The following is a 14,692-nucleotide window of genomic DNA, read 5'->3' as shown; positions in this document are numbered from 1 at the left end:
GCCTGAGCCCTGTGAGAACACGGAGGCAGTGGCTCCTGCCCCTGCAGAGCCCTCAGTCTGGTCGGAGAGATGGGGCACCTCCACGTGGGGAACAGCAGACAGGAAGGGGACGGGCACTGGGTGGTGGCACTATGCTTGGGTGGGCTGTCAGATAAGGGAGGGTGTCTTAGTATGGCCAGGGGCCAAACCTGGGGTCCTCCCAAGGGACCTGAGGCAGGTCCCCCAAGACAGGGCAGACAGTCTCCTAGGCTGAGAACCCTGCGGCTGCCAGCTCTCGACAGAAGGGGGCCGATGAACAGTCACCGGGCTGCTCTGAGTCTTGGAGAGTTGTACATCCCTCTGGGCCCTCCTCTCTGAGCCCCCGCCCCCACCCCCCTCTATGGGAATACCTGGCTCCCACACCTACCTACCCAGGTCTCGCCATGGCTCTCAGCACCCTGACCTCCAGCCCCTCTCCCCATCCGGGCAAGCTGAGAAGGGAGCAGAACCCTCTGTCCAAGCCGAGGCAGTCACCCTTCACCTCCCCACCCAAGGCCAGCCTTGCACCCATGTGGCCAGCGGGACAGGACTCCTTGACTTGTTCTTAGTTTTAGAAAAGTAACAGCTCTTCTGGCATACTGACTCCCTCCCTGTCCACCCCAGATTCCCAAATGCCACCACTGTGTCCCACGAAGCTGGCTTTCTCAGAGAAGCCTGGCTCACCGTCCTACACCCCACCCCCACCCCAGGACTCCGGGGGCCCAGGCCACTGACTTCACTCCTGAACCAACATCATGGGCGTACTTCTTGCTCTCCGAGCAAACATGTGGCTGAGTATTTAGACACTGTGGAAGGACTCACTGCTCCTTCCTAACTCTGGGCAGATTCTCCGGACTGAGAGTAAGATAAGAAGAGGCTGCAGCCCTGGACACGCCACAGCCACCTGGCTGTCAATGAAAGATGGAGGGCAGAGACCAAGAAGGGAACCCAGGCGAATGCAAGGCATTTGGCCAGAAATAGAAGGGAGGGCCCAACCTGCTGCCTCTCAGCTGGGTCCAAGGGTAGGGCGGGGAGGTTTCTGAAGGAAGCCCACCTGATGTGGGACAGCAACCAGCCAGCGGTCAGAAGTGCTGGGTGTTCTCAGGGGCCAAGAAGCTAGAATTAGACTCAGGACAGCCACAAGGTGACTCCCCCAGCCACGTGGCTGGGAGCTGGGGTGCACCCCCAAGTGGTCCTGGCTGGTACAATCACCAGAGTCCAGCCCTGTGAGGACTCCAGGACCCCACAGAGGGTCTGGTTTTGAGAGGAACTGGAGAGCCCTGGTGACATTGCTCAGACAGACGCCCAGACACCCAGACGTGATGAAAGTGATGAAAAGCTCTCTTTGATCCCTGGAGCTGAGATAAGGGCCAGCAGGCCGGAGTCCTGCTCCAGCACTGAGACCAAGTGACAGGCGGCCTGTGTCCCACTTCCTGGGGCCCCCACCCCTCCAAGCTGCAGGTGGCCTCCAGGGCATAGGTGGGGCATCGGTCCCCTTGAGAACCAAGACAAACCCTCCCTGCTGGGGCCCTGGGGACTGTAGCAGCAGAGCTCTGCCACCTGGGGGGAGGGGAGGTCACAGGGTGAAGGCAGGGGCAGTGTCCCTGCAGTGCGCAGAGCAGCTGCAGCTTTAGCTGCCTTGTCCTGGTGGCCCCGAAGGCTTTCTTGCCACGAGGGGCTAGTGCCCTGCTCCCTGGCAAGCTCTCCCGAACCTCCGCCCCAGGCCTCAGTTTCCCCCTCAGCAGACATGGAAGCAGTCTGGGCTCGGGCACAGGCAGACGTGGGTTGGAATCCAGCCCCCACCCCAATGATTAGCTGAGTCATCTTGGGCAAGCCAGTGGGGCTTTGGTTTCCTGGCCTGTGACTAGGTGCTGCGGTGGGTGCCAGTGCCACGGTGCGTATGGGGTGCTTGGCATAGTGCCCAGTGCAACGGGAACACTCGAGGACCGTGTTGTCATTACCCAGCCAGACAGTGAGGTCCTTTCCAGTTTCACCCATTTCTGAGCTCGAGGATCTGTATTAGGGATGGCGGGCTGGACATCTGCCCCTCCTCACGCTTGGTCCCCATGCCCTCGCCTCATTACCTTCACTATCACCTCCACTGAAATGAAACCCTTAGCAAAGACTACATCTGCCTCACCCCAGAGCCTGCAGAAGTGGGGGCTTCATCTCCAATTCCTCAGCCCCAGAAAATCAGCAAAAAAGGGTGTCTGGGAGCTGCCCAGAGTTAAGAAAACCATGTGGCCAACCAGCTATTCCCTTGTGCTACCCCAAACTTGGCCTCCCCAGGGTGTCCTGGCTGTCAAAGGCAAGTCTCACTCTGCCCAGAACTGGCCTTCCTGAAAAAGATAGTGCACCAGTTCCCCATTCCCCTTCCCCAGGCTCCTCGCCCTGTGACCACGGGGACAAGTGGGAAAGGTTAGTGCAGCGTTCAGATGAATTTCAGGCTCCCACACAATGGAGGCCTAGTCAGCCCCAAGTAAAGAAAGGACATGCTGTCTGACAGCGACCAAAGCTTCCTGGATGTTCCAGCAGGGCTCCTGGTTCCCCACTAGTACAAGACAAGGATTTTGGGGTCTGTGAAAATTGTGTTAAAAGGCCAAGTAGCTCCAGAGAATGATCACTTGGGTGTGATCAGCTCCACCAGCCCAGGGCTGCCACTCCCAGAGGCAAGGACTCTACCTCAAGCAGGCCCGGGATTTTTCCTAGGACTTCAATCTGTCTTTGGCAGTCCCCACCGGAGACTTCCAGCATGACCTGAGAGAGCGCTCACTCTGCGTGCGGTCCAACTGCGAGATGTTGCAAACCCACATACCGAGAAGGGAGAGTTTTTATCTGTCTTCCCTGGAGAGCTCTACATGGGCAGCAAGCACAGTCAGCCTCTAGCTCTCTTCCCACTGCCAAGGGAGCTGAATGAGTAAACTAGCCCAATTATGGTGGCACCTTCGGAGTATGGCGAGGAACACCCGTAACTCGAGGAACACCCGTAACCAACCAGAAGTGTCTTTGAGCATCTGTAGATGTGGCAGGAGCCCTGGCTGGTGTGGCCGAGCCCCACTTTGCCAGTTTACCCCACTGGAAAGTGGCCCTGGGTGGCATGACACCATCCCAGCCCCAATAGTACGGGGATTTCAACCACCTCCTAGCTCCCTCAGTCAAGAGCTCCCACCTTCAGCACTCAGACTGAAACTCTTGGAATGACTCACAAACGCATCGGCAGGTCCTGAGGGTGACCTAAAATCACTGTGGCCGAGTTTGGCTCAGATTGTACCACTGTTGTCGCACCGATGGGGCTCCTGTTGACTACTGAGTTAGTGCCACGGCCGGCGCCCTTCAGGGAACAGTCAGACTCTACTGGTTCTCCCGTTAGGTGCAGGCTGAAGTGGCGCGCCTCGGGACAGCTCACTGTGCTGGAGGGTCTGGTTTGAGCCCACACTCCTCCAGGCCCGGCCCCAGGGACCCAGCTCCACTGTGATGGGGGTGGGGGGACCGGACATTCTGAGGAGCTGGGCCCAGTTGTGCAGGGCTCCTGGGACAGGAAGAGCTGGAGGAGCTCAGGACTCCCGCTGGGCTCTGGAGGCCGGGAGCTGATGGCTGGCATTCCTCTCCCTTTTTGGTAACTTACAAAGCAATAAACATTGCATATTAGAACTTGTCACTTCCACAGCTACCTGGGGTTCAACATTCCCACTTAGCATACTCTCTGTGGGGGGCGAGGGTGAAGGACAAGGGGAGAGTAAAGAAGCCAGAGCGGTCCCTGCTCACTCTGGGCTGCATCCCATCCCTTCCAGCCTCCCTCAGTCCCCTCCACCGGCTGCACACCACCCCAGCCATTCCTAATCTAGAAAATTCACCTGCTGGAAGACCTTGCCAAGCCCCCCACACCCTTCCCCACCCCTCCCATTATAAGCCACAGGAGGCTGGCTAGTTAGCCCGATCCAATTCTTCTCAGCAACTGGAGGAGCTGGGAAAGGGCCTGTTATCCATCTCTCTGCCCAGAGGTGAGGCTCCTCTTGAAAAAATCCAGGTGGATCTTCTGATGGACAGGACTTGAAACTGGGGTCTCTCCAGGCAACCACCTGCAGGATAACCCCACCCCTACCAGCAGGAGGCTGTCTGCAACTCCCTATACTTCTTCCTGAGGGCTGGGTCCAAAGAGAGGATCACGGTGCGAGTGGTTTCTGGGACTAAGGATATGGAAGATGTGTCAGCAGAGCTTGGTTTCCCTGAGCAAGCCCCTTACTGACATGGCTGCATCCCTAGATGATGACTGGTGATGCCAGGGGGCTTCCCTTGGCCAGCCCGCCTAGTGTGGGGTGCTGTTTATGCCTCAGGGCCAGAGACTGGGGCAAGGGGCGGGGACGGGGGATGAGCAAAGCCCACATCCAGACCTTTCACCCTCAGACATTCCTCATCTGAAGGGGGTTCATCTGAAGGGGGCTCTGCGGTATGCCGATGGTTCCCAACCTGCAGTTTTCAGAAACACTGTTCTAATCAAATATACCCTTTCAGAGATTCCGTGTGCATTAGCCCGGCCAGGCCCTGAAAAGACGTGGAGGAGGGAAGCCTGCTTCCTGTAAGGTCGTCCAAGGTTTTCCGAACACATTTGTGCACGGACCTGTTTCACAGTACAATGCAGGGCTGGCATTCAGCACCAGCGGTTTTTCTTGGCTGGCAAAAGAGTAAAAACTCTTGAATTGGCAGGTAAATAGCCCCAAGCTCCTGACCCGTGTTCTCTCATCACTTCACCCCACCCCCTCAGACCTGCCCCCAATCCAGAATCTACCTACACTGTCCAATATGATACCATGACAATTTAAATCTTAACTAATGAAATTTAAAATTTGGTTCCTCCACGGCAACCAAAATGAGGGCACCGGCCACATTTCTGGGAGTCAGTGGGCACATGCAACTGTCTGGCACCTGCCTACCACACCAAACCACTCGGAGAGGGCACAGCCGTCCTCGGGGCCCTCGAGCTCTGTCTGTGCTCATTGTCCGTGACTGTGCTGTGCCAACTGTCAACTTTTGGGAGTAGCACCCGAGTGCACTAGCACTTGAGTTCAGCAGGACATAGGGTCTACGGCACATTCCTCTAAAGAACTCAACACCTAATACTCCTCAGCCCCCAGAAGCCCAAATTCAACTCACAGCCCTGGCTCTAAAGCCAAGGGTGCAGGACTGTATTTCCAGGGGCATGTCCCTGTGCCATGGCAGCCCCCTCCTCCTGCCACCTTCTCCGTGAACATGATGGAAAGGGTTCCATCATGGTAGTAAGTGCATGTCACCTCACTCCACAGTCAAGCTCAGGCAAGGTGCCAAGAAGGAGTCCATCAGGATACCTCCACAGAAAGTAGAATCATCTATAATTTCTCTCTAAATAAAAGGCCACACCTTAGAACAATTAACTTTTTATAAAAAGACAAATGTACATATTTACACACATGTATGTCTGTGGTCATACATGACTTAGTGGTTAGGGAGTTTTTGCAATTTTAAAAGTTACATTGAGGCGCTCCCACTTCCCTCCCTGGGCCTGCTGAGGGCCGCCGGTGGGCGCAGGGCAAGGCACTGTATAAATAAATGCAAGGGCTGAGAGCCCAGGGGGCGTTAGTGTACACCTCTGACCAGGACATAGCAAGTCCACACGAAAAAGTGCCATGTTTCTCCCTCCAGCCCCTCAGCCTGAGCAGGGAGCAGGGCAGAGAGAGCTCCTCTGAGGCTGGGGGACACTGTCCCACAGGACCCCATTTTCCTTCACATTTCACTGGCTTTGGAACAGTCCCCAGGGCTCAGCTGGGAAGGGAGGCGCATCTTTGGGAATAGGGTTTGCTTAGTGCAATTGTCTCTTAGTGCAGAGCCAGCCCTTGGGTTGGTGCTGGGCTTTTCTGAGGTCACTGGTCTGTTTCCTCAGGCCAGCTCAGCGACAGGCAGACCCTCTCCAGACAGAGCTCTGGGGGCTCACAGGACTGCTGTGGGCCCCCACCCGCCACCAGTCTCAGAACCCCATCTTCCTGGGAGGCAGGACCAGCTTCACCCCGCCAGATGAGCCCAGACCCTGACCTGCCAGGCCCTGAGAAGCCACCGTTCCAAGGAGGGCAGACCTATCCCCACTTGGTACTAGGGTCACACTTTGTAGGTCAAGGGGCCCACAGCAGTCCTGCTTCTCTGCACCACAGCCACCACGGTGGCAGGTCCCACTCGCCTAGGAGAGCAAAAGGGGGCTGGGGACACAGCTACGGTGCACAAGGAATGGCCTGGATGGAGGGAAGCCGAACCGGGGGCAGTAGGCTGTCCAGCCAGCTGGTGTCCATGTTCTTCAGGTCCGTGAAGACGCGATGTAGGCTCAGCCCGATATCTCCTAGGAGATGTGAAGAAGGTTGTGTGAGGTTAAGGGGGTGGGAAGAGGTGTGTCCCCACCCCAACCCCCACCCCTGAAGGCCATAGACACAGCAGTCTCTCCTGTCCACCCCATGGCTGTAACACCCCTCATCTTTAGGCAAACTTAAGGGCATGGGAGGAGCAGCCCATCTGCAAGCTGTCTGTACCCACGTGAGCTGCAGAAGGGATGCTTTACCTCTGCTGCTCCCTGGCCTGACCCCCAAGCCACCCCCTTCTCCCATGGTTCTCCCTTCTCCCTCAGGGGCATCTTACCCCCAAGGCTGTCTGGCTCCTCCTTGCAGCTGAAGTCTCCATAGACAGAGGTGGGCTGGGCCCCAGGTTCATTGAGCAGGTACCCCTTCCCATCCACATTCGTCGGCTGCCACTCTGACTGTTCCTGCTCCAAGAGCTGGGGACAGAAACAAGAGGCCATCAGCTCACTTCCAGTGCAGACTCACCCTGCGCCCTGCCTGCAGTGAGCCAAAGCCTCCCAGCCCAGACCCCACCCTTGGCCATCTTCACAGGCTCAGACGGCCGCTGGGGAGGAGTTCACTTAGGGCAGGGCCCTGGACGCTCATTCCCACATCCAGCCCTGGCACCGAATCTCCAAGACCCTCCTGTCAGCTGGGTAAGGGCATGACAACTGGGAGTGTGGCTTTGAACAATGGCTAGCATAATAAGTCCAGAAAAGATAACCAGAAAAGCTACAGATAAGCAACTATGCCCATGTCTCAATTTTGTTTGCTCAATTTTCTGTACAACTTACTGTAAAGACTTTTTTATATTGACTTTTTAAACTGAAGCAGAAAACAAAACAACCCTAGAGGACTAATTTGCTTTTTTAAAAAAAGCCACTATATTACAGATCCCCAAGGCTGATTATTGAAACCTGATGCGCATTTCTCAGCCCAGCAGGGCTGGGGCATGTTGGGGCGGAGGATGGGGCCAGGGACCAGGTCCTGCCGCGCTGACTCAGAGCTCTCTGAGGCCCTGAGGCCTGCTTCAGGACAGCCTGCTGGGAACCAGGCCTCCCTTCTGTCCTCACTGCCCACAGCATCTGTCCCACCAGCCAAGGAGGGCAATGGCCTCCGCCACGTGGACATGGCACTACACAAGCACCCAGTTCACAGCGGTAGCTGCCTAGCCCCTGATCTGCAAGCTCCCAGGGGTTCTCTCTCTCCTCACTGAGCAGCAGCTACTTCTAAAGAGTGTCCAGGGAGGAAGGGGCTTTACCTTCATGATGTCCTCAGGTAATTTCCCTTCCTCGTCCTCATCTGTTGTGGCTGTGGAGAGGGAATGGCAGAGAGGTTGGCAGTCAGCCAGGCTTGCCCTGCACTTCCAGCCCCATGAGGTCCCCCTGCCCCTGCCTATATATCCTCTCTCTCTCTATCACACACACAGGCCTCCCGGTAGACAGCTGCCTGCCTGCCTGCCTGCCATGGAGATTCCAGAACAGATCACTGACCTAGTGACTCAGCCACCTCTTCCCACCCCCTCGCTTCCTTCCTTACCCTGGGCTGCAGAGGAGCTGGGAGAACCAGCAACCTTAGACCGAAATGCAGCCTTCTTCCTCTTCTCTCTCACCTACTGCAGTCAACGCTATACCAGAGGGAGTTCTCAGCGCCTTTTCTCCCCCAGGAACCCCCCGCCCCACCAAGACCCAAGCAGTTAGAAGGCGGGCTGGACCCCAGCAGAACGAACCTTCAGAGGTGGAAGGCATGGGTGACACCTGGAAGTTGTACAGGTCACTGGTGCTGTCCGGCACAATCTCCACGGGCATGTGCCAGTCGGGGAGAGTGCTGCTGACGGCGCACGGTGACAGTGCTTCAGGAGAACAGAGTCCACAGGTCAGAGCCGTGTGCTCTCAGTTTGCAAGACACCGAGCATCCCCTCCCCTGCAGCCTGCTCAAACAGGCCACCCCCGAAAGCATGATGCCTCCCAGACCTAAGAGAAAGGGCCACCCCTCTCCTACCAGTTGCTGCCAGACCCACCCATCTCACCTGGAGTAAGGGCCTGCTCCACCTCCAGGTCCTGCCCCATGTAGCCCTGAGCCGTGTAGCTGCTGTGGTCATCAGGCAGGGTGGAGCTGCTGAGGCCATCGGAGAAGGTATCTGGGCTGGAGTCCCCATAGGACTGCAGAGAGAGAGGAGCTTAGGCCGGGCTGCTGTGGTGCTTCTTCCACTGCCAGCCCGACTCACAGGTGGCCGAAGGCCAGCTGCCTAGGACCACACTCACCTTCCTCTTGGCCTTGCTCTTTGCATCTCGGCTGGACTTGGACTTTCTCTCTGCGTGGGGAGACAGGCTCTCAGCCTTGGTACAGGCACACTAGCCCCAGTTGCCTGCCTCTCCCTCCTTCCCTGCCCTTCCTCCCTGCCCTCAGGGGCACCCCCTCCCTGAGGGCTTCCTGAGCACCCAGAGTCCTTGAATACCTTTTCTCTGGTTCTTGGTGAGGGGCGGGAGCATCCGGTATACCCGCACGGCTGAGCTGCCTTTGTTCCTGCTCTGGTCCTTCACTTCCTCGATGTCCGGCAGCGAGTTCATGGCACAGCGGAAGTTGGCCTTCCACGTCTTGGGGTCTGGCTCCTTTTCCCCTGCTTTGTATCGGCCTAGTGGGCAGGAGAGTGAAGAAGATCATCAGGGCCAAAGGCAGGGATCCTCAGCTGCCCCCTGGCCTGGGAGGAGGGAGGCAAGAGTTTCCTGAGCTCTTGTGCTGCCAGAGACCCTCACTGATCAAACAAGCGGGTGTTCCTGCATGACACTCTGCAGGCCTTGGACCCTGGGCTTCTCAAGTGCCCAGGCTTGTGTCCAGATGAACTGGCAGGCCTCACTGGAGGGCCTGGCTGGAAGCACCAGAAGCCCATATGCCCAAAGCACCCTGGTCCTGGCCCACGGACAGATTCCCCTCTGGAGCTGTCAGTAGCCAGAGGGTAGGGACAAGCCGAACATGGTGATGGGCAGAGTCGCCATCAAAGAGCAGTTACTGACAAGTGGGCTGACTGGTCTGAGATGGCCCAAGAGCCCCGACCCTAAGGATAAAGGGAGGCCACCAACCAGATGGGCCTTGAGCCAAGGACCTTGGTCGACATCAAGAAAAGTTAGGCCTGAGTCTCTTTTAATATCCCGGCTCATAGCTGCTTTTGAAGGGGAGAACTTGCATCCAGCCATAAACTCCCTAAAACCATGGCCCCTCTCCCCAGAAACACAGGGAGGCCTGCCCCCTGCCCAGCCCCAGATTCCGCACGCCATCAAGGGAGCCAGGGAGCCCAGGGAAGGGCCTCTGTGTGCATAGAGGCGCCTCCCTTTGTCCCCTCTCCAGCTCCTCCTGGGCAAGAGTCACACACCTGTGTGAATGGCCCAGCTCCGGAACAGACAGGCGTCCTTGTTGATGTCCCAGCCATGCTTGGCGGCGTGCTTCCACGGGATCTGGAAGATCATCTCCTCCTGAACAGCACACACATGTACACAAGGTTGTGTCAGCTCAGGGACCTCAGGCTTTTAGCCTGAGTCTGCCCAGCCCCCCAGGTCTGGGAAAAGCTGACTTCCCCTTTTCACCCGGACAGCTGGCTTGGGTTGACCCATCTGGAGATTGGCTTAAACAGGCTGCTGCCTCACTCCGGATCTCTCAGAAGGGGCCATGGGTTCTGATGCGCAGTGGCACCACCAGCTCAGCAAAGACCTCCCTCTGCCTGTTACAGATGCACTTGCTGCGATGCTCCTCTGGCTTATCAGCACCAACGTGGAAATGAGAACTCTGTCCATTAGACAGTGCTGCTCAGGACACCTGGGGCTATCGGCTCCGACATGGGGCTTCTGGCCATACACCTGAGGAAGCCCTGGGCCAGACTTGGATGCTGACTACCTGTGTAACCCTGGTGCTGTCACTGCACCTCTTTGTCCCTCACTGTTTTCTGTGAAATGAAAACACACAGTGACAAATATAAAGACTAAGGTCTCACTGTTCTCATTATTGGTAGTTAACAGTATGAACTTTGGAGTCAGACAGCTCAGGTTCAAGTCCTGGCATCAAAGCCATTATCTACCTCTCAGTGCCTCAGTTTCCTTAGCTGAAAATAGAGAGATTACTAGGTTCTACCTCATAGGACTATTCTGAGGATTAAATGACACAATGTAAATAACAGTAGCTGTTATTACGAATACTGTTACTACCAAGTCTTCAGGGTCTGTATTGCCCTTTAGGCACCAGCAAGAGACTTCTTAGGTCTGGGCAACTGGAGCGAGGTTGATTCTTGGGTCACCTGGGGAGCCAGTCACCCTCCTGCCAGCAGTATCATCTGTCTGACCGGAGCCCTGTGGGATGCTGTGTGTTTCTAGGACTCTTCCTCAGGATAAATCAGAACTCCAGCCCTTCAGGTGCTGGGGGAGTCCAGCTGTTGGAAACTCAGTGCCTTCCGGTGGGTACCCTGTCCGTGCCTCCAGAAGAGAGGAAGGCAGAAGTCAGGTAGGTGGGGCTTAGGACTGGGCCTTGCATGCAGGACCCGCTGAGAAACACATCTGTCTCCTCCCTATCACTTCCCTTTTTCAGCTGCATCTGAAGCTTTGGTCCCCCAAAGAACATGGGTTAAAATGGAGCAGAAAAACCCAAAGAGTTACACTCACTTTATTAATCCAGATCAGCCCTGGGATTTGGTTGGAATTTATCTGCATCTCTAGCCAGGGTCTCATGCGCATCCGAGTGATGGGCATGTTGGCTGTAAAGAGAAGACAGAAGGCTCCTGTTGCAAGTCTGTTTGAGCAGCCCCTGGCACTGCCCTGCCCCACCCCAGGTCATCCAGTTACCCTGCCCTGCCCTCAGCCCAGTGGCAGGCTCTACAACCGTGGGGGAGGAGGCTTTTACTGAAATAAAACCGTTCTCCAAATCTTTCAGCATCTTAGGCAAAAACACTTCTGCCCCTTCCCCCACCCCATCCTGGACAGTCCTGGAAGGAGACAAGCATGCGACTGACAGTTGCAGGTTGTATGTGGATGAAAAAGAGGCAAAACACACAGGTATCCTAATACCAGAACTTTTCTCCCCAAATTCACAACCTTTGGGAAGGAAGGGGCTTCCTTTGCTTGATGCCAAGAAATTTCCCTACTTGAGTTGTTGCCCTAGCTGTGCACTTTCCCTAATGGGCGAGCAGTCGCCCTGCCCCGGAGACATCCTCTCCCCCACCCCTGCCCACTTATTCTCCGACTCCCTGACAGCCACAGCGCAGAAGCCTGAAGGCTAACCCTTTCTCCCCCCGCCCTGACTCCGGTCCTCGGCGAAATGACCCAAAGAACACCTGTAGCACCTCCTCCCGCTCCACCCGCAGGTCCACCAGCCGTCCAGAGGAGCAAGTCTCAACCCCTGCCACCTACACAAACAGCCTGAAACCTGTGGCCTGAGCCAGGGGCGCGGGGCACCCACGCACGGGCGTACACTGGAGTGCCCGGCACGGATTGTGGATGCGCGCAACGGACATACCCCGCCAGCGAGAGGCCCCGGGCGGCTCGGCGCAGCACACAGATCTGCGAAAGCCGCGGGGCGCCGACGACCGCGGCGGATGGGCGGTCCAAGCCGCGGCCCGCCCACCCCGCGCGGCAGCCCGCCGCTCCTCCAGCGCCCTCCGGAGCCCGCGCGGGGACCAGGCAACGCCGCGCGCCCGCGACTCTCCCGCCTGGGGTTTTCAGCCCCCACTTCCTGGTGCCCCGCGCGCCTTTGTTCGATGCCACCGGTGCCCCCAGCGGCGAAGGCGGGCTCACCTCTGCAGCGGGCGCGATTCGGATGCTGCGTCCGAGGGTCCCGACACAGCGAGAGCAACTGCGGGTGGGAACCGGGAGGAGGCAGAGGGTGCCCGGGTCGCGGGGCCACGGAGTACGGCTGGTCTTGTTTGGGCACGGCTCCCGCTGGCCTCTGCTCGCCCGAGCTCCGGCGCACGACCTGCCTGATCGAAGGAGTGGCGCGTTCTGCCAGGGCAGCGGCGCCGGACCGCGATCTAAACACTTAGCGGGATTCCCCAGCCCAGGCTGGGCCCCGCCCTCCAGAGGACTGCGAGCGCGCCCATTGGCCGGCGCCGCCCCATCATTTCGGGGAAATCATGCTGTTGTAGAGCTAGCGGCGAAGGGGAAGTACAGGGCGGCTGTTGCTACCCACCCCCTCCGCCGCCGCCCGACCGGCCCCCCCGCCGGCTCGCACTCCACCCCCACCCCAGCTCGTCCCGGAGAAAGGCCGCCCTGGAGAGCCGAACGCTCCTCCCCGCAATTACTCCCCGGTCCGCGTTCTCTCAGCCGGCTCGCCCCGGAGGCCATCTCCTCGCCCTTCTCTCGGGGGCGGGGGGAGCGGAGAGGACGAGGGTGAAGGCGTCTGACTCCGGAGCGCAGGTGAGGGGCCAGCCGGGCACCTGCCGCCTTCTTCGGAGTGGACGCCGGGATTGAATTCCTGAAAATCAGCCTGCTTCCTCAAGCTCGCCAGTGGGATGTCAAGAAGGGGGCGGGGGTGTTCGGCCCTCACAATACCCGCATCTTGAGGGGTGACCCACCTGCAGGGCACTCACCTGCCCGGGGGAAGCAAAGGAGAGCCTCCTCTGCCTGCGGAGCCGCCTAGCGAGAGGAAATCGCAGACTGGCGCGGCTGGCGCCGCTCTCCAAGGGACTCGGGACTTCACTGTCTTCAGCTGCAAAATAATCACCCTACCTCGCTGGTTTACAGTGACAGAGAGATAATATCCATTGAGCACCATGCCCCACTTGGACAGCAGATGCTGTGTGGTTTGCGAAATCCCTAGCCAGGGTCTAAGAGTGACGGGGAGACGCCTCGCCCCCTTCTCGGTCTACTTCCTTGGGACTGCCCCGCGGCTGGCCTCAAGGAAAGGGAAAAGAAGGGACTGCTGAGTTGGGGTGGTGGTGGGGGCAGCCTCGGGTTTCTCCTAGAACTCCTGCCTTAGGCCATCTCCACAGCCTCACGTGGCCCTTGCGTGGCAGTTCCACAGTAGAAGCGTTGGTGTTGTCTCTGGATTCTCAAGGCTTGGCCCAGAGACGTTCTGGGCAGCATGGGGGAATTTCTTCTGGCTGGCCACGGTCATATGCATCTAGACAAAGGGTTGGGGAGCCCAGGTCCTAGGCTCCTTGGGAAGGGCAGCAAGTTAACTTTTGCGCTTACAACTAGACCTTGCCTCACCTGTGTGCTGCTAGAGGCTGGGTTGAGTGTTCATTTTCCACCCAGAACTCTGCCCCAGCAGGCTCCTTCCTTCACTTCCCTAAAGGTGCTGACTCAGAAGTAAAGGCTCTCTCTGGCGGGACAGCGCATCAGGCTCTTCACCCAGCTCTCCCTCAGGCAGCACCCAGTTGTCTTGATGCAGGCTATAAATAGACGCATGGATGCAGCATTCCACCATTCAGTCCCTCCATCGCCTCCCTCCCAGAGAGGAAATGAATGGGTTCAGCCACTTCAGGCGGTGGGTGAAGGAGTTGGGAGAGGCAAAGAGGCAGGAGGGACTGCGAGGAATGAACCCAGATGGGTGTTCAGCGAAATGGGCCGTGCTGAGGGCCAGGAATGGTTGGGGGGCTTTGAGCAACACATGAGAATGGGGACCCACCACAGAGACCGAGACCTCCTGAGCAAAGGAGCAGGAGCAACTGGCTCCTGAGCTGGGAGGTCCATTCTCTGTGCAGCAAGTGGATGCTTGTCCCCTCCCTAAGGACCTGACACGGCCACTGGAAAATTCAGAATGAGATTAAGGAGAGGAAGTGTGCATCTCATGTGGTCTGACAAACTGACCAAAATGACCCCGTGAAGACAACAGGAGACTGTAAAATGTGCTTTAAAACAGAAAATCACCTGTAAATACATATGTATATATAATGGGCCACTTTCCATGTCATGAAATGTATTTCTGTAATATCATTTGCAATGGGTGTGTATTATTCTATCATAAAGATAAATAAAAATTTACCCAATTAATCCCCTATTGTAGGACATTTAGGTTATTTCCATTTTTTCATAATGCAAACAACACAGTGTAGCTAAATCTTTGCACACATCAATAATTTTTTGCTTAGGAGAAATTCCCCAGTGTTAGGATTTACCAATGAAATTGTTATTTACATCTCTAAAGTGTTCTTTGAGTTTTTTTTCTTTTTAAACTTCTAACTCTAGGGATTCTATTGTACGCTGAAGCCTATAAGAGAATCTGCTTATCAGGATTGGGGGTGCTATACTCTAAATTAGTGAGAGAAAGCTATACCTGGTTGCAGTACGTCAAACTTTTATTGTAACTGCTTTTGATCTTTGCCTATTCTAAGATGCATCCCA

General features: G+C 56.8%; 1 protein-coding gene across 1 annotated transcript; it reads right to left on the bottom strand.

Annotated features, from left to right (window-relative positions):
* Window positions 1-5,413: 5,413 nt before the first annotated feature.
* Window positions 5,414-14,271, bottom strand: IRF1 (interferon regulatory factor 1). Its single transcript, XM_045829378.1, has 11 exons — window positions 12,937-14,271; window positions 12,146-12,327; window positions 11,018-11,109; window positions 9,742-9,841; window positions 8,830-9,006; window positions 8,636-8,685; window positions 8,401-8,533; window positions 8,101-8,223; window positions 7,633-7,682; window positions 6,673-6,808; window positions 5,414-6,379 (listed from the first exon to the last, which is right to left on the bottom strand). The coding sequence occupies exons 1-11, from the start codon at window positions 13,119-13,121 to the stop codon at window positions 6,255-6,257; spliced, it is 1,353 nt and encodes a 450-aa protein (XP_045685334.1). The 5' UTR covers window positions 13,122-14,271; the 3' UTR covers window positions 5,414-6,254.
* Between the last annotated feature and the right edge of the window lie 421 nt (window positions 14,272-14,692).

This window comes from Phyllostomus hastatus, unplaced genomic scaffold (assembly GCF_019186645.2).
Source record: "Phyllostomus hastatus isolate PE091 unplaced genomic scaffold, TTU_PhHast_1.1 phas_contig_150, whole genome shotgun sequence".
In the NCBI taxonomy this organism is placed as follows: Eukaryota; Metazoa; Chordata; class Mammalia; order Chiroptera; family Phyllostomidae; genus Phyllostomus; species Phyllostomus hastatus.
Note: the sequence above shows the minus strand (reverse complement) of the source record. Positions and strands in the feature narration are given on the sequence as shown.